The following is a 19,587-nucleotide window of genomic DNA, read 5'->3' as shown; positions in this document are numbered from 1 at the left end:
AAAAAAAAAAAAAAAAAAAAAAAAAAGAGGCTGCTCTTTCTCCTGGTGAGGCTGAGTCAGGAGGGTGGAAGCCCAGAGGTGCTGAGACACCTCTGCCGCTGCACACGTGGTGATGGGATTTCTGCAGACAACTCTGGGGCATGGGGCATGTCTTGGAGGAGGAGCATGCTTGAAGCCAGCCTTACTTCTCAGTTCCTTGAGACGGTGCATCTGATTTTCTCTACCTGTCAGTTTGAATTGAGTCGTTATGCAGATAGCATGTTAACTGAGGACCTACTATGTGCCAGGCAGCCAAAAGGACGATAGTGATTTCATCTTCCAGCTAGATTATACATTCCTTGTTGATGGGAACACTCGCTCACGATCTCTCTCTTTCTCTCTGTCACTCTCTCACACACACATACACACACTCACACACGCAGCCCTGGCAATACAGTAGGTGCGGCATCACTACTTGTTGACGTGACATGTACCCCCTAGAATCTTCTAAGCTGCAATGGATGACCGCAGACCAGACCCAGACTATACCAGGAATACATGTGCAACCAGCCTGAGGGCCAGTGTGGGGTTTCCTTTTCCTCCCAGGACCCTGAGGTCCTGCTGGGTGTACATTCTCGGCCCAACAACAGGAAGCTTTGGCAGCTGCCAGAAAAGGTGCAGAAACCAGAGTCCAGCCTGGGAGGAACAGCCCAGTCCTCTCCACTCCCCCAGAGCAGCTCCAGGGTCTACTCACTGAGGCTCAGCCCAGGGATGTCTGCAGCAGAAATATGTCCAGTGTCAGCCACCACACCTGGATTCCACTCTGGCCCACCCTTGGGTACAATGATCCAGAAAGTCATCACAGTGATCAAGCCGGCTACGTGGGAAAAAATAAGAGATTCCCTCCCCTTTGCAAAGCCCTCTGAAACCTCAGGGCATACCCAGAGACACTTATTTTCCCATGGAAACCAAAAGATATGTAGATTCTTCCCACTTTGACCCCTGCCTTCTATATTGTTGGATTTGGTGTCTAATTCTGGAAAGACCTACAGGCCCAACCATGAGATAGCAGGCAAGGGGGACACAGTGTGTAGACCTGCAGGCTTCACGGGAGGGGAATGATAACACCAGTCTCTGAAAAACAGTTCCTCTCCGTGTCACCGTGAGGAGCCAGGGACAGCTGCCCAGACAGAGCCACAGTCCCGCGCAGCCTGCCGCCTTCCCAGGCACCTTCTAATGGGGAACTCAGAGGGCAGGGAGCAGGCAATTTAGGGAAGGTTCCACCCTTGCCAACAGCCAGGCAGACACAGGCTGGCCAGTCACCCACCCTCCCAAATAGCAGTGTGCCAGCAGGCGGACACACCGAGTACCTTCACAAAGAGTTGTGGGAATGACATCTCGATACATGGAAACACCTTCTGAAGGCACTGGGGAAGGCAGCTAGCTGTTTGAAGGGCACCTATTGTGCTTCATCTTACAAGTCAAAGAATGCTTTTGTGAAGTGAGTGCCTTCTCCAATGAGTTAACTTTTATTCAAATAAGTAGTTCCCACATCCCCGGCACCCAGTAGGGTCCCTACATACAGCATATGCTCAATAAATATTTGTTGAATGAATAAACCATCTCTCCCTTCCCTAACTCCCCTTCTGATTCCACATTAACTGAAGACCTACTATGTCCCAGCACACTTCCTGGAAGCTTTATTTTTGCTATCTCATACTTCAGAGTCCTTCATCCATGACATTTGCACCGTCTACCTTACTGAGGTCATCTCTTCCCTCAAGAGGGTTGTAGCCTCCTGGGGAAAAACTCAACAAACATTTATTGAGCACCTACTCTGTGTTCTAACCACAGGCCAAAGCGCCCCTGGGGATACAGAGAACAGGACCCAAGCCTTGGCCTCAAGGATACACCAGCACAATGGACTGGCAAACATTCTGGTCTTTGCTAATCGGATGGGTTAAGAGTGGTGTTTTCCTGTGGTTTAAATTCACAGTTCTCTTATTATAAAGGGGCTTCTGAATCTTCCTGTTCACAATCCCTCTCGAATTTCTTTCTCTGGTTCCATTTCTGTCCTGTGCACATGGGAGATATTCAAAGTACCTAAAGACCAGTGTGGGCTTTAACCAATCTGAGTGGGCACTGGCCTTGGGTAGACTGGCCTTTGTTCCACTTTTCTGTTGATATTTTGGATATTTTCTTAGTGTTGGTAGGAGCTCCTCACACATTAAGGGAAATATCTTTTGCCTGTGATATGTGTCTTTGGTTTGATTTATTGCAGTTTTGGCAATGCACAAATGTTTTATTTTAATGTAGTTGAATATTTCTGTCTTTTGTTTTATGGCTTTGGGTTTAGGGTTATATTTAGAAAAGGCTTCCCCACTCTGATAATATTATTGTTTTAAAAACAAACTCATGTTTTCTTTCAGTATTTTTAAGTTTTCTTTTTATGTTTAGATTTCTTATCCGTTTGGGATTTGTTTTGGCGTTAGGATGCAGGAGGCATCCAATTTCCTTTTCCAGGATGGCCACCATGCCATTCCAAGCCTAGTTACTAGGTGATCCATCTGTCCTCCACTGCTCTGTAATAACACCTTTCTCACACACCTAATTTCCATTCGGATCCATTCCTGGTCTCTTTTCCACTCCCCCAATCTGTCCCCCACCACTTAGAATCCTACAGTTTCAGAACATGTTTTAAAATATGATCTAGGGCTTTCCCTCGTGGCGCAGTGGTTAAGAATCCGCCTGCCAAAGCAGGGGACATGGGTTTGAGCCCTGGTCCATGAAGATCCCACATGCCGCCGAGCAACTAAGCCCGTGTGCCACAACTACTGAGCATGCACTCTAGAGCCCGCGAGCCACAACTACTGAGCCCACATGCTGCAACTACTGAAGCCCACGCACCTAGAGCACATGCTCCACAAGAGAAGCCACCGCAATGAGAAGCCCACGCACCGCAATGAAGAGTAGCCCCTGCTTGCTGCAACTAGAGAAGGCCCGCGCAGCCACGAGGACCCAACGCAGCCAAAAATAAATAAATAAAATAAATAAACTTAAAATAAATAAATAAAATAAAATGTGCTCTAGGGCTTCCCTGGTGGCGCAGTGGTTGGGAGTCCGCCTGCCGATGCAGGGGACGTGGGTTCGTGCCCCGGTCCGGGAGGATCCCACATGCCGCGGGGCGGCTGGGCCCGTGAGCCATGGCTGCTGAGCCTGCGTGTCCGGAGCCTGTGCTCCGCAGCGGGAGAGGCCGCGGCAGTGAGAGGCCCGCGTACCGCAAAAAAAAAAAAAAAAATGTGCTCTAGTTGCCAGCCCTTCCTGTCATTCCTCTTTGTCGGAATTTCCCTTCCTACCCTTCCTATCCTTGCATGCCTATTTTTCCTCGTGAACTTTAGAATCAGTTATTTCTAAATAACTCCTATGGTCACTTTTATTGGCTAACATTAAGGCACAGGTTAATTTAGCAGAAATTGATGTATTTATGATATTGAACCTTTCCATTCAAGAACAAGGTCCACCTTGTCATTTATTTAAGCCTCTTTTGGGTCCCCCAGTAGTTGATTCTGTTTCTTTGTCCGCTCCGAACATCTGAACGATGCTCCGTGGGTTTGCTTCTGGTCCTACACATTCTGTGGCTAACGTAAGTAGGACTCTTTCTTGCTCCATGCCTTCTGACCAGATGCTGCTGGCAAGAAGGAAAGCTCTTGATGTGGGGGTATTAGTTGTGCTCGAGCCCCCTGGCCTTTTGCCCTGTGACACGCCGGCTGACACCAAGGCTCTGTGCATGCTCCCCACGGGCAAGAAACGCGTGCCCTGCACCTGTGTACTTGGCAGTGATCGCCCAGCAGCTGGCCTGCGCCCACTCTGTTTCGCCCAAATGGAACCAGTACGAGGGGCGCCCCAAGCCATAAGGCAGGGAGGGGCCCCACCCACACTGTCGGAGCAAGAAAGGGCCTGAGCCGGTGCACAAAGGCAAGCTCTGGCCAGCCGGTGGACAGGAACAAGGCTGGCAAAGGTGCCAGCCTCCATGTAGCCCCAGCCCTGTAATTAGGGCCCACAGGTCACTCTGGCCACAGCTGAACAAACCAGGGCGTAATTAACTTTCCACCCAGCTTTTTACACAGCAGCATCTCACCTTTGCCAGAAAAGGCGGGTCTGCCTTTCCGAAAGGGCTGGGGAAACACTCCTTGGTCCCAATCCTCAGGAAAGGGGGGCAGCTGGGGGAGGGTGCTAGGGAGCTGTGAAATTAACCCACAAGGAGCACATTTTTTGCTGTTGCTATTTGAACAAATTCCCCTCTTATTTTTTCTAAAGTTGAGCATTCAAAAAAGCTGTGTTGTCTGGAGGTTAGTTAGACACTGCTCACCGTCCCCAATCTGTGTTCTCAGCACAAGCTGTTGAGACCTCGAATCTTAGCTCAGCTCTGTAACCTTGAGCAAGATCCCCTACCTCCGAGCTTCAGTTGTCCAATGCGTAAAATGGGGAGGAATGATGAGAAATAGGACCTCAGGACGTCCCTGGTGGTCAAGTGGTTGGGACTCCGCACTTCCACTGCAGAGAGCACGGGTTTGATCCCTAGCAGGGGAACTGAGATGCCACATGCCGTGACGTGGCCAAAAAATTTCTTTTAATAATAAAAATAAACAGCTTGTCACCTCTTTCTAGAGAAGTCCCATAATTCTAAAAAATAAAAATAAAAAAAAAAAAGGAAAGAAAGAAAAGAAAAATAGGACCTCCCCACTGGGATGTTTTAAAGACAAGGTGAGACCATTCCTTCACTCAGCAAGCATCTATTAAGCACCACTGTGTGCCAGGCACTGGCCTAAGACATAACAGGGAGCAAAAGAGACATGACTCTTGTCTTCATGAAGCCTGATAGTAGCAGGGGAGATGGGTGATAAACACATCGAAAACGATCATGGAATCAATACAGAATCTGGTGAGCACTGGGACTGAGTGGGGCAGGGGCTGCAGAGAGAGCAATGGGGGGTCTGCAGGGGGCACATTCCAGGGCGAGTCCCATGGAGCCAATCACGTGACAGGTGCTCAATATATGAAGAGTGTCAGGACTGCAGCCCCGTGCAAGTCCCCAAGGGCGGCAGGAACCCCGCACACTTCAAGGCTCCTACCTGGTCCTGATGGCAATTCGTATTCTGTGGAGCAAGTGCCTGGACGCCAGAGTGAGAAGACTATTATTTCTAAAGAGACTCCATCTGCCTCTCCCCACCTATAATGAAACCCCAAATCATGCCAGCAGTGCCTTTGGCGAAGAGGCCAGGGACCTGCAAAAGCCACCGGTGCTCCAGCCCTGGAGACCCAGGCTGTTTCGAGACCAACACAAGGCACAGCCCTGCTGACACAGTTAGGAAAGGTGGGTCTAAAGCACGATAGCGGCATAGATGCAGCACCCAAATGTCCTCAGCCAGTCAGCCTCATTAATTTGGGCCAATGTCCTCTCAGTATGAATCACAGAGTATCCTTAAAAGGTAGTTTTTGTTTGTTTGTTTGTTTGTTTTTGCGGTACAAAAAAGAGGCCTGTTGTGGCCTCTCCCGTTGCGGAGCACAGGCTCCGGACGCGCAGGCCCAGCGGCCATGGCTCACGGGCCCAGCCGTGTGTGGGATCCTCCCGGACCGGGGCACGAACCCGCGACCCCTGCATCGGCAGGTGGACTCTCAACCACTGAGCCACCAGGGAAGCCCAAAAGGTAGTTTTTATACCAGGACACAGGGAAACATTCCACCTGAATCCAGACTGAAGGTTCACGGGTGACCTGCTTCAATGAGCACATAAAAAATTGGAATCAGCCCCTGGGTAAATCAAACCTCTCATGTCTGCTTCCACGGTGCCCCAGCAAGTTCCCAGAGATACTTTCTAAGGCACTTGACATCCTCCTGGCTCCTAGAAAATGATGGAAAACCTCCCCTGCAACCGTTTATAGGGCCCAAAGGTGCTCGACCAACACTGCACAAATTGTGTCAACGTAAACTTCAGCTCACTCCCTGTTCCCGATGTTATTCGAGTTGGTAGAACCAAATTTAATGAGACTTTCTATCATCAGTTCAGACGGCCACCAAACATTTCCCCACTTGACGCCCACAAATGATTCTCCATCAGGAACAGACAAGCCCATCACACATCGAGTCAGACTTTATCTACTCTGCTGCAAAAGTCTTGATCTACTGGCATATTAGTCTACATTTAATATTTTTATAGTATATGGACCGAGTACCAGCAACCCAAGCTGCACAGGAGAGCTCCCCAAATGGAGAAGACCATGTGGCAACGTGGGAATCCACTCAGAAAATGTTCAGTAACAAATGCCAAATAGAAGACGGTAAGTGCCCACGACTCCAAGCATGTAAACATTTGTTATCCTGTGGGCAGGGGCTAGAGGGGAACAAAGAGAAATCAGACAGCTGCTGGGGGTGGGAGCATCGGCAGAGAGAACTGGTTCTTGCTTGTTTCATTTTGTGTGTCATAAAGATGCAATGTCTGATACCTTGTGGGTTTAAGGTCGGTTTCTCGCAGACACAAAGGAGAGACAACGAGAGAGAGAGAGAGACAGAGGGAGAGAGAGAGAGAGAAATGAACAGGTCTCGATAGAGTTGTCTTGAGTTCTTGAGTCCACACTTCAACAACTCCTCCTGGACCCAGCACTGCCAACTATTGCTGAGGGACAACGAAACCTCTGGAAATGAGGGCTCTTCAGTGCAGACAGTGCCAGCTCCAGGTTGGGGGACCTGGGGGCTTCCTGATGAATACCATCACTGTCATTCCAGCAGGAGGCTCCCCGTCCATGAAGAGCATCCCCACATCCCCACCCCAGAAACTCTTCAGACCTCACACCACTCTCCCAGATTCCGATGGAACAAGGCAGTGTCCTCACCCACCCCCCCAACTGCCACAGCAAGAGCCCAGAGCTCACTCTGCTAGAGCAGTTCAAAGAACGACCACATTCGAGGAGTCTAAAATATGACACAAATGAACCTATCTATGAAACAGAAACAGAATCACGGACATAGAGAATAGACCGGCGGTTGCCAGGAGGGAGGAGGATGGGTGAGGGATGGACTGGGAGGTTGGGATTAGCAGATACAAACTCGTGTATATAGAAGGGATAAAAAACAAGGTCCTACAGTACAGCGCAGGGACCTATACTCACTATCCTGTGACAAACCATCATGGAAAAGGATATGAAAAAGAATGTGTACATATATGTATAACTGAGTCACTTTGCTGTACAGCAGCAATTAACACAACATTGTAAATCAATTATACTTCAATAAAAGAATAATAATAAAAGGACCACAGTAGAGATGGCCCCCACAAACACACCCACCCCCCACACACAGCCTCTTCCCAACACGCTGACCATCTGGAAGGGCTGGGCTTCCCGGGCACCCTGCTTGGGGAGGGGTGTGCCGCCTTCACATTCCGGGAGGGCAGCCCTCTGCGGGGCATGAGTGTCGTTCACACCCAAAGCCAGGTTCCGACGTACAGGTGGCACTGCCCTCAGGGCCCAAATCCTCAATGGCAGGGACGTCCCGCCTTCCCTTGAAACAAGACTCATTTGTTCCCTCAGAAACATCTTCCAAGCACCCAGAGCCCTCCCGGCCTCAGCAGAGCAGGGCCCTCTCTGAAATCCTTGTCTGAGATGGCCTTTGTTGGGCTGCCAAGTGTCCACCTTTCCCTCCAGAGTGACGCTCCATGGGGCAGCAATGCCCACCTGCATCATCCCTAGTACTGCGACCGGGTGATCAATGATGAGCGTCCAGCAGACCCATGAGGCTGGCCTGGGAGGGCCTGCTGTTGCATTTCTGTACCAGTTCCAAACTTTTAAAGTAGAAGCCAATGTTTAAAGATCTTACACTATAGCCCAATGTATAAAGCAGACTTTTTAAGGTGATAGCTCTGACTGGAGTGGGTGTCAGAGCCCCCTCAATCAGACAGGCCCCAATACCGACCCCAGGAGCCTCAGAGACACCTCTGGAAACACAGTCTGAAAACCACTGCACAATCCAAGGATGTGGAAGTGTCCTAGATAGGGACTGGTTTTGAAAATATGCACACAATTCCCAAAGGTGTATCCTGTCCCTGGGTAATCCTAAGAACTGGGGGAAAATAGCTCCTCACATATCGCTCCCACGTTAGGGAGACTCACCCACGCTGTGTCACTCCTTTACTGGGTGGTAATGAATTTCTTGGGGATGCTAGTAGACGAGGTCGTTTCCTGTACTCTCTCAAGGAATCTCTGACTCCCATCCAATGCTCCAGGGCTTGGGGATGTTCCTGGTTCCCATGTACCAGTGGAGGTTGTCAGTGGGGTCCTGTCAGGAAGCAGGCAGGGGAATCGGTGGATACCAGCAGCATCAATAAAGATGGCTTGAGACCCTGCAAATGGGGCTGCCATGATTTCAGCCGAAGTCTGAGGCTATGGAGTGAAGAGACCACCACTGGGAAGAGAGTCCTGCCCAGGACTGAAGAACAATTTATAATTTCCAATACAGACCCCCATTTACAGCCCTAAAGTCTCACATTTTCCCTTCTCCACCTAGAAATACCACCATTCTCAAAAGTGTGGTAAGAGACATGAGAATCTCCTTGATTCTGAAAAACTGGAGGAAGGAACAGCCTAAGTAGTGCCAGGGGTAGGACCTCACTCCAAGAGCTGCAGAGACTCTACACAGCATCACTTAGCAGTGGTCCTGAGGGGCCCTGCTTTAACAACTAGATGAGAACAGTGTGTTCTTTCACATAGAATATGAAGAGAATAGCTTTTAATTAGAAGATCAATTAACTGATTGTTTTTAAAGTAAGTGACAATATTTCACTCTTTTATACTTAAGATTTCACCTCAGCTCTTGGCTAAATCAAGAGCTACACTAGCATCTATTGTTTTCTCAGGTCCAAGAATGAGAGTCCATAGCCCAGGGTCCTGAGGAGGTCCTGGCTCTGTCACCAAATTGCTATGCGACCTTGGCTAAGCAGTCACCTTTCTCTCTGAAAGCCTCAGTATTTCCCCCCAGCAAATAAGAGGAGTGGAAAAGCCAACCCTATAAGTCCCTTCTATTTCTGATTTTAAGCTTATAAGTTGGCCGTTGCCTCTGCCAATGATTGAAATATCACAAATTCCAAATAACTGTGGTTTGGTTTGCTAAGCTCCAAAAAGTTCAAAACTTGGAGTCCTGCCGGGTCTATTGTTTTTGATATCTATTCCCTCTAGAGGGCGAGAATGAAGACTTGGTCTACCCAGGGCTGTGCGGGTACAGATGACACTAGAGGAAAAGTCATAGCAAAGTTCCACAAACACTTGGCTTTCAATCTTCCAAGATGGCATGAAAGGCAAGAAAAGCAAGACTTTGAGTCCCAACCTATCTCCTACCAGCAAATTCCCCCCGCAAAACAGGTGTCGGGTCCTCCTTGGAATATTGGTCTGAGATTTCAGGTCCTCTTCCCACAAACCAGCATCCAAAGGGTTTCATCAACAATCACAATAGACGGAGATGTCTCAGGATAGCTGTTTAAGGCACACACATGCTCTGGACTCCCTGCTCAGAGCCTGGAAACAGGTCAACCCCTATCCCTATTGCATGGCTGCCATACTCCCGGGAATATGCATGCCCCCATTCCCCTACCCCACACACCGCACGTATCTCAGACACACAGACACACTCAACTCGTGAAGTCTTAAATCGCTCCTATCTACTGTGGCCTTGCCCACCTTCTCTGAGGCAGCTGGTAAATAGAACACAGGGCTATAGTCAAACCGCTATAGTCAGAAACTGCTCCCAGCCACCCTTCTCCTACCCAGAGAAGCAGAAGGCCAAGTGTGGAGGTGGAACCGAGTCCCTTTCTGTAGGGGTACTTCTTGGCCTTTGAAATTCTCTCCATCCCATCACAAGCCCTGCTTCGGAGCTCACTCCTTCATGCAGCTTTCCACACTTAAGCTGCTTAACTTTGCACTAATAACCTCTTAATTGCTGGGTTTCCAAAAGGCCTTCCAGAAATCCGGGGTGCAGACCCACCCACTTATGGCCCACATACTATGGAATGCAGTTTGGGGGAGCAAGGACAGGGCACCTCCGCCTAACTCCTGCCTGCTGGAAAGCTGTTGCTTTCATTTTTAATTTTATTTAAAAGGGTACCCAAGACACCACAATAAAATGACATTAACTGTAAAATTACATTATTAATTCTTTAATCTCACTTGAGGCTTCAAGCTGTTGCTATGTCCAATTATCCGTATAACCACCTGTCAGAATCCCGGTGCTATTTAGCATTACCTCCAGGACAGTGGTGGGCCCGGTGGTCCGTCAGGTCTGCCAGAGACTCGAAGTCCTGCTGACAGTGATCGCAGGTGTAAATTGACTCATCCTCCATGTCTTCATCGTCCTCATTTCTCTCCTCTTGACTTGTCACGCTGTTCCTGTCTTCCAGCACACGGCTGGTTTTTCGATCACACTCTGGCTCTCCTTCTAGGCCTCCTGCCAACAGGAAGAATACAGTCCATGTCAGCTGATGGGGTCTTGGGAAAGGATTTTAAAAGAATCACCCTGCATTTATGAAGATACATTTAATTACTCTACCTCCCAGGGTCCATTCCTCTTGACACCTCTCAGTATATTAAAATATGGGGGTTTTTGTAGCATGTGGTGCCATAATTCTCAGCTAGATTATTTAGTTCTTGGTGCAAATCTTCTAGAGGGATGTCCTGTCATCTTCCCTCTGTGCATGGATGCTGGGGGTCATGACCCATCAGGGAGGTGAAAATACCTTAGCATGTTGTCTCCTAAAAAACCCAGTCCTCTCACACATTTCTCTAGAGTTTCCATCAGTTGGTCCTAATGCACCGGAACTTTTAGTTTCCCCCAAAGCCTTGAAGTTTAGAGCTGGGAGATCTCTTAGCCAGGCTCACCTTGCACATAACATGCCTCCCAATGTGGAGATGTTGGCTCAGTTCTTTGCAAAGATGTCCTGACTCTGTGTTTGCAGGACCACAGATAGTCAAACTGCTGCTTAAAATGCCCCTGAGCGCTCACTTGTGCCCCGGTATCAGCCTAGACAGTGAGAACCAGGCTTGGAATCATTTGACCAACTTCTTTTTTTTTTTTTTTCTGTATGCGGGCCTCTCACTGTCGTGGCCTCTCCCGTTGTGGAGCACAGGCTCCGGATGCGCAGGCTCAGCGGCCATGGCTCACGGGCCCAGCCGCTCCGCGGCATGCGGGATCCTCCCGGACCGGGGCACGAACCCGTGTCCCCTGCATCGGCAGGCGGACTCTCAACCACTGTGCCACCAGGGAAGCCCTGACCAACTTCTTTAAAATAAAATACCAATTCTGTGCTTAGCACTGTGCAGACCAGCTGTTGAACTGTACAGAAAAGTGAGTTAATGATTACGATAACGATGCTTTGCATTTGCATAGTGTTCTGTGCGCTTTCAAAGCACAAATACACACACGTAGCCCCATTTCACAGTCTCACACATCCTAGAGCTAAACGGGGGCTCAAGCTATCTTACAGTTCCGCCCCCTGCCCGCAAAGACGGACAGCTTTGTTATTCCCCTTTCATAGGTAAGGCACCTGGCCTCCAGACAGAACGATGCAACATCCCCAGCACCCTACACATGTTCACCTCGACATCCTGACTCCTGCCTAGTGCACTTCCCTGCACAACTGGGGGAAATGGAGAACAGCCTCAATCTGAGCGATTAATAGGACCCAACAAAAGCTTGTAAACCAAAGTGCGAAAAATGCATGGTAAATATTACATACAAATATATCAGTAATCCCAATAAATGTCAGTGGATTAAACTTGCCCATTAAAATACAGAGACTCGGGGCTTCCCTGGTGGCGCAGTGGTTGAGAGTCCGCCTGCCGAAGCAGGGGACACGGGTTCGTGCCCCAGTCTGGGAAGATCCCACATGCCGCGGAGCGGCTAGGCCCGTGAGCCATGGCCGCTGAGCCTGCGCGTCCAGAGGCTGTGCTCCGCAACGGGAGAGGCCACAACAGCGAGAGGCCCGCGTACCGCAAAAAAAAAGAAAAATACAGAGACTCGGACTGGAAAATCAAAGTGCCTGTTGTCTCTTCCCACAGTCTGTCCTGGAAAACAGATCTATCTGTGCAGAAACTAGCACTTATTTAAACTAAAGAGAGAAATCTCTATTATGGTGTAAAGATATTGATGCAAACATATACGCATATGCAAAGGTGTGTGTATGCACGTGTGTGTGTGCGTGTGTGTGTGTGTGTGTGTGTGTGTGTGTGTGTCGCCCATAACATCACAGTTACAGGAAAAGGCTTCAGCACACAACCTTTAAACCCCCAAGGACCGGTCGCCAAAGCAAGAAAGAGAAATGAAGCAAAGAATGCATTTCATTCGAGGTCGAAGCCACAGTCCTATAAATATTTCTATTCGGAAATAGATAATGTTATAAGGGCTCTGTTTCTCCCGTCTTCACAGAACATGCACCTCCAAGCACCCAAAAGCAACAACCTACAAACACAAATCAGCTCATTGGAGAGCCAGCTGCCGCCTTCCGTGGCAGCGAACGTGGCATGACACGCCGCTTGGAACTGCACAGAGGCAGTAAAAATCAATGTTTCCATTTGTGGCCCATCAAAACATCTCTCTTCTTACCAATTAAGGGATGTACAATTTTTAGGTTCTTTTATCATCAGAACATGCCAACTCCCGGCAATACAGAAATCCCATTAAAAGTCAGGCAGCATATTTATCTCAGGAAATCTGATCTGCTGCTGTGGTGACGACAAGAAATAGAAAGCAAAGAAATGAGAACTATCATTTGGAGCCTTCAATATTATAAGTCATCATACAACCATGGTTACACAGGCAAGCGCCCGTCTCTGAAATTCCTAGTTTACAGTCTCTTCCCTTAATAATAATAAATAAATAAATAAATGAGAAAGAACCATAATTCCCACTTTATCTACTACACCAACTCTCCAGATAATAAGTTATGCTCAGCACCACGCCTGTGCTACTTTACTTAACACATAGTTTAATAGACATATTTAAATTATCCCCTTGTTGTTGCTTTTTTTGCCATATTTACTTGGCAGCATTTTCCATAATAGCTCATCTAATCCACAACTGGAACCACAAACAGTACAATGCATTTGATCTCTTTAAATCTGGTACATCCTGTTGACTCAGGGGTAGATAAATCAGAATGTCAACTCTTGGGTTTTTATAAGGCAAAAAACCCATAAAGTCATCCAAGAGTATAAATCTGTTTTAAGAAACTGTCACCTCCCCTGCCGCTGTCTCCTAATGGGAAGGCAAGGTGGCTGCACAGAAAGGGGTGGGAGGGGGGAGGGGCGGGTGACGTGGGGATCTCATCGCCCGAGGTCCCAGGGGTCACGTGGGCTGAAGGAGCCTTAGGGAGCAGGACGTCCCTGAATCTCCAGTCCCCGGGGGCCCCTCTGCTGCGTCATCAGATCCAGGACCTCTAGAGCAGGAAGCCCTCCACCAGCTCGAGGCTCTACTGTGTAAGGCACTCTTATGCCCCCCGGTCTCTGATCCTTAAATCGGAAAAAAGAGTACATTTACAGATGAGAAAACTGTGGCTCTGAGAGGCCACCCAAAACCACACAAGGGATTGAACCTACAAGTTCTGATGTGGAGCTGCTTGCCCTTCCCCAGGCCGGGGCCTGTCGGAGCCCCAGACTCCCAAGGCCGGGAGATGGGAGCCTTGAGGACAGAGCCGAGGGCGCCAGGCCCCCCTGGAGCACCCTCTGGATCTCCTCTTTCCCAGGCCCACCCTGAGCAGCTGTTCAGTGAGCCCCCGGGGCCCTAATGAGAGCACCTTGACCCGGCTTGGCTCATCGGGGGTGACCCTGCTGGCCCACGTCCTGCCCTCAACCAGCCCCCGGGTCGCTCAAGGGTCCTCGCTGAGTAAGCACAGAGGACACAGAGCCCAGCGGCCACCACCAACCCTGCCTGAGCCCCCATCCCAAGTGCTGCCTCATGTTTCCAACGTGGTGACCTGCTGGGCCTGAACTACAGTTGACCCCCAGGTCCCTCCAACCACCCGGGCCCACAAAGCAAAGTCAGCAGAGCTCATTTCTTTTCCACCGGGGCTGGGAAGGATGTCCCGAAAACGGACCGCTGGTGCCTTTCCCTCCGGCCCCACCCAAGTTCTCCCGCGGGACCATCTGCAGGGGCCTGGTTGCAGCCCCCAAAGTCCAGCAAGGGCTCTGCTGACCTCTCTGACTTGCCACTTATCTCCACAGCCCCACAGACCTTTGTTCAATCCCCTGAACTTCAAGTCTGTTTAGCCAAGGGCTCCTTCACACTCCAGGTCTGCCGTAACTGTTCCCCGTGGGCCTGAGCACCAAGGTCACACAGGTCCCCATCATTTCTTCCCCACAGTTCCCTTCCCTTCGCTGTCAGAGCACTTGGCACAAAGTTCACTTACACTTTTATAGGCTGATTTTTTACTCTCTGCCTTCTGGTGGCAGCCACATTTGCCCAGGACGGCAGCAACACCACCTCCCATCCCACGTGCTTGCCCTCACCCATCAAGAAGAGGGATCTGAGTTGCCTCCACAACTCCCCTCGGGCCTGGCTGGCCTTGGTGACTCCCTCGAACGCTAGAATGTAACAGAAACTAGAATGCAGCTTCCCCCTTGTCTCTTGGTCTCTTGGGACACGACCCCTGAGAACCCAGCTGCCCTACTATAAGAAGCCCAAGCCACATGGAGAGATTGTAAGTGCTCCAGTCGACAGCCCCAGCTGAGCTCCCGCTGCCAGCGCCCACTGCCAGGCACGGGAGTGCAGCATCTCGGACATCCAACCCAGACAAGCCTTCAGAAGGCAGCAGCCCCAACTGGCAAGTGACTGCAACTCTACAAGAAATGCTAAGTGAGACCACCAACTGAGTCCAGTCAGCCCACAGAAGTATGCAAACTAGTAATTGTTGCTTTAGGTCACCGAGTTTGGGGGTGGTTTGCTACACAGCAATAGACAGCTGGAACACACCCCCCCATAAGCTCCATGAGGGCAGGAGCTGTGGTTGGTTTGGCTTGGTACTGTCTTCCCCAGCCCCTGGTACAGACACACGGTAAGTGCTCAGTAAATGGTGAATGTATGGATTAATTGGTTTCAAAGAAACAAGACTCTAACAGGTAGGGGGAGGGGACGTGCTTACAGTGCCGTTTATTGTGTGATAAGTATTACGTTGAACCATATGAAGTTGCCATCTTTGTAGGTCAAAAAAGCCAAAAATTAGCTATCTCAAATGGTTCAACCTAACATATGATGGGGCCAGTCTGTCCTGCCAACTTCAAATCAGGAGGAAGAGGGTACACCTACACCGGTTGATCCCACTACACCACACCCCCGCATGCCACAGTCCCTGAGCCCAAGATATGGGCTTGGGGAACTTTCTATGAGCAAAGAGAGACAGTTAACAAAACACTCAGACTTTACTGCTTATCATCAGAAAACAGTGAATTTCCCCACCCCAGGCCACCTGCACCCTGAGTGATGCTGTCACCACGGGTACCCTTCTACCTTCACATCCTCCCATCCCATCATCACAGTAAGCCTATGAGGGAGATACAATTGATACCTCCGCTTTGCAGAGGGGGAAACCAATCACACACACTGGGAAGGGCAGAGCGTGGATTCGAACCCAGCTCTTCTGACTACAGATCCTGACTCTTAACCACCACACGGGAGGGCAAAAAGGGAATGCCTGTGAAAGCGCTGAGCAGGGGACAGCTGGCTGAGTCCACTGCCAGAAAAAAAGGGAAAGGGGAGAGACCCCGGGGGGTCAGGCTGCCCACAGGCTGCCAGGTCTGGGAACAGGACATTTCTTACCTTCTCAGCCAGGCTTCTTGAGCTCATGAGTCAGGGCTGTCGGGGCCTCACGGCTCCCCAGGGCCAGCTGACAGAGGCTCAGCCTGAGAACACCTGTGAGGGAGGGTCTCTCCCCTCTGGCCCCAGTCCCCGGCCAGCACGCAAGTCAGAAAGAACCTCAGCGAGAAGGCTGCCTCTTCTCCTTCCTGGGAAGGACTGTGGGGATCACCCTGCCACCAGGGGGCCCTGGGCACCCTGAGAACCAGCCAGGGACCACAGGGGGTCCCGCCTCTGGGGACCAGTGGGGGTCCCGCCTCTGGGGCCCTATAGATGAGTACCTTCCCAACGGAGGCAGAAAGCCAGGAGCAACCCCTACACGCCCGAGAAAGAGAAAACAAGGGCAGAGTATGAGAGGTGTGAGATATCCCAGAGGCTACAATCACACACCTTCGTCCATTCTCTCCTTCATTCACCCTACAAATATTGATTGAGCGCCTACTGTGTGCCAGGCATAACACGCATGTATTTGTTACAACATACAGGGTGCTCCCCGGTCTCTTTCATCTTGGTGGCCTCAAAGCCACACAAGGCCTGGCACAGAAAAGATGCTTAATCAACATGGGGCGGATGAATGACTGCCCAGTGAAGAAATGAATGCCCCAAGGGAGGTATAGGCGGTAAGTGCCTGCGGCCTGGGCCGGGTTACTCAGGGGACCCGGTTCCAGTCTTAGCTCTAGGACACGCCCCCCTCACCCCACGAGTGACCCTATGTCAATTCTCCCACCTGAGGCTGATTCACTATGTGTCAACAAGCTTAATCGTGATGGACACCGCCCTCTCCTGCCTCACAAGGTGGAGGTGAGGCTCCTGTATGGCTGGCCATCAATGCGAGAAGAACTGTGCCCACAGCTACACACAGATACGGGTAAGCCAGGAGCCCTGCAGGGTTTCAAGGAGCCCAGAGGAGGCTGGAGCAGGGGCAGGCAGGCAGAGGAGGATGTGGGCAAAAGTGCAAGACAAGGGTGCAGGGGAAGGACAGGGAAAGGTGTGAAGGGCAGGACTGGTGCCAGGTGACAGTGGGAAGAGGGAGAATCAGTCCTGGAGGCCAGCAAGTCCTGGGTCGGTCTCCCCAACTTTTCCCGCAATCGGACCTGGATAGGAGACCATACCAGCCACCTCCGCAGAAATCAGAACCACCAGACAGTGAATTCTAGGCACGTACACGGCTTGACGAGAGAACCCAATTGAACAGGGGGCACCGGGAGCACAAGTGTAGAGGAGTCCAGTGGGGCTGATGGAACCAAGCTGTTTCTACAGAAAGATGGTCATGAAGCAACGACACACACAAGCAGCAGACAGCTGGAGTCATGTTCCAGGGACTGATGGGATGACAGAGAAAGAACTGAAAAGAATCCCAGACTTTGGAGCCAGCCAGTCTGGGTTCAGATCCACATGCTGTCACTTAACAGCTGGGAGACCTTGGATAAGTCACTTACCCTCTCTGAGAAAAATTTTAATGAAGTTAAATTATTTTAATGAGGTAGTATATACAAAGCCTGATACCTGGCCCACAATGAGCCTGAGAAAACAGTAGCTACGGTTACTGTCTTATTTTGCTGTCACCATTCAAACCAACACAGGCTGCATCATGGCTCGGACACGTGGGTGGAGACATCGTACTGCACGAGAGGTTCTGGCAGGAGGCCTCACAGTCTCCTGAGGATGGAGAATGTCAGGGCACATGCCCCCTGAAAGGCACAAAAAAGTCCATACAGACAAAAGGATCCACTGCATCAGGAGAGGAAATTTCTGGCCTCAAGTCCAGGCTTCCCCCCTCCCTCCCTGTGTGACCTTGAGTAAGTGACAAGCCCACCTCCTCCAGGAAACAGCGTGACCCCTGCCAGGGGTCTGTCCCGGGTGCAGACGATGCGGGCGTGTTTACAGTTCACAAGCCCACTTGCCCCGTGCTCTCCCCCTGTATGTAGTTGGCGGGGGGGGGCCTCCCAACAGAATTCACAGTCCAGGCAGGTGTCTACCACTTGCAAAGTGTTTATCCTGGAGCAACATTTTGCTTTAATAGAGAACACGTGCTCCATCCTAACAGCCCGTATGTGTCCCGCAAACAGTATGACCGTTTCCCGAGGGCCAGCATGGAGGAAGCACTTTCGGAACCTGGGCACGAGGTCAAACCCCTGGCTGAACCTCACCTCGGCGTTCTGGCCCTGCTTGTAGAGAAGGACACGTCTCCATGAACACTTTCTCACCCACACCTGGACTGGTGGGATGGAGAAAGACAGGGACTGGGCCGGGTCTGGGCAAGGAGCCTGCCAACCCCAGTTAGACACTCTGCTTGTGCATCCGCTGCTGGCCCCAAATTCCACAAGGCAGCCACTATTTATGTTCAGGTTTAAGATATGTGCAGTGCAGGCAGCAGGGTAACATTTAACACTCAGCCTAAAGGGTCCCCTTGGCAGCAGAGCTGTAGGCAAATATTTTAACACATAATTTGCTGTCCAAGTTCCACTTAAATAAGGAAGCAACTTCCACATGCTGTCTTGGCGGGGTGGGGGGAGCGCCTATTGCTCCCCTGTCAGCGTGGACGGCTCCGTGGATGGAATTTCAAAGCCACGGTCAGCCAGACACTGAACCTGACCTCGGGCTGCATCACACGAGCCTTGCTGGGACGCTCCTTCCTGGCCGATGATACAAGACTGGGTACAGGGAACCCCTTTCCACAGGCCCATGGTTAACCAGGAAAGCAAGAACTTTCCAGAGAATGTCTCTTTAGTTGTCAGGAATTCTAGAACCCGAGGCCAAAACGGTTAGCAGTGTGATAGTAATCACTTTTCTCAGATCAGATCTTCCAATTCATCTGCAGCCTTCCCCCAGTGACCCATGGCCCAATACGGGAGATACAACATTAGGCTTATTATACAGAGGGCAACACTGAGGCTCAGACAGCTCACTCTGTCACTCAGATCATGAGTGGACCAAAGCTCACAAGTCCAAGGCCCCCACCCTTACACAAATGAGTAGAATGGACTGGAGGAGCCTGGGGGGGAGGATGTACACCCACCCAAGGGGGTGGTCCCTGCTCAAATCCTCTACTAGTTACCATACAGAGAAGCAAGGCCCAGTACAAACATCAGATGTTTTGTTTTGTTTTGTTTAATGAAGGAAATCCATATTTTTATGTGAAATCTCTGGATTTTTAAGTGTTAACTTCAAATCTTAAGAAACATGGCATGAGTGAAACAATAGGCCTTGGAGGGCTGGATGTGGCCTGGGGCATCTTTCCCATGGGGCACACCCAGCAAAAGCCACTGGGCCCCCTTGGGTGAGACAGGGAGTTTAGCTGTACAATGATGAAAGTGTCGGTTCTTTGGAGATTTAGAACCGGGTTCAGGTTCCCTCCTGTGTGACTCTGGTCGCTTGCACTTCTAAGCCTCAGTTTCCTTGCCTAGAAAACGAGGAAGATATCACTTCCTCACGTTCAGGTTGGAGACGCTCCCTATGGGAGCTATCATCCAGGTGGCCTTGCCCCAGGTCTCTGCCACCCAGGCTGTGGTGGGCAGTAAGCTCCCCCAAAGCTGAAGCCATATCAGACACAAATCCTCCACCTCTTTGGTCAATCAACAAACATTTTTCTGAGCACCTACTATGCGCCAGCCACTGCTCTAAGTGACGTAGATGCCCCAAAGAACAAAGCATAGCTGCTTACCCTGCTGAGGCTAACACTGGTCACAAGCACCTTGCCCTTTATGGGCAAGTACCTGCTGA

At 50.4% G+C, this 19,587-nt stretch overlaps 1 protein-coding gene across 1 annotated transcript in view; it reads right to left on the bottom strand.

Annotated features, from left to right (window-relative positions):
* The window catches only part of ZNF423 (zinc finger protein 423), a 281,514-nt gene that overhangs the window by 221,255 nt on the left and 40,672 nt on the right, over positions 1 to 19,587 (bottom strand). The window contains exon 2 of the mRNA XM_007459483.1: positions 10,267 to 10,467. Coding sequence (XP_007459545.1) covers positions 10,267 to 10,363 — 97 coding nt within the window. The 5' untranslated portion in view covers positions 10,364 to 10,467. The remainder of the gene's footprint in view (positions 1 to 10,266; positions 10,468 to 19,587) is intronic.

This window comes from Lipotes vexillifer, unplaced genomic scaffold (genome assembly GCF_000442215.2).
Source record: "Lipotes vexillifer unplaced genomic scaffold, Lipotes_vexillifer_v1.1 scaffold342, whole genome shotgun sequence".
In the NCBI taxonomy this organism is placed as follows: domain Eukaryota; kingdom Metazoa; phylum Chordata; class Mammalia; order Artiodactyla; family Lipotidae; genus Lipotes; species Lipotes vexillifer.
This window is presented reverse-complemented; position numbering and strand designations above follow the sequence as displayed.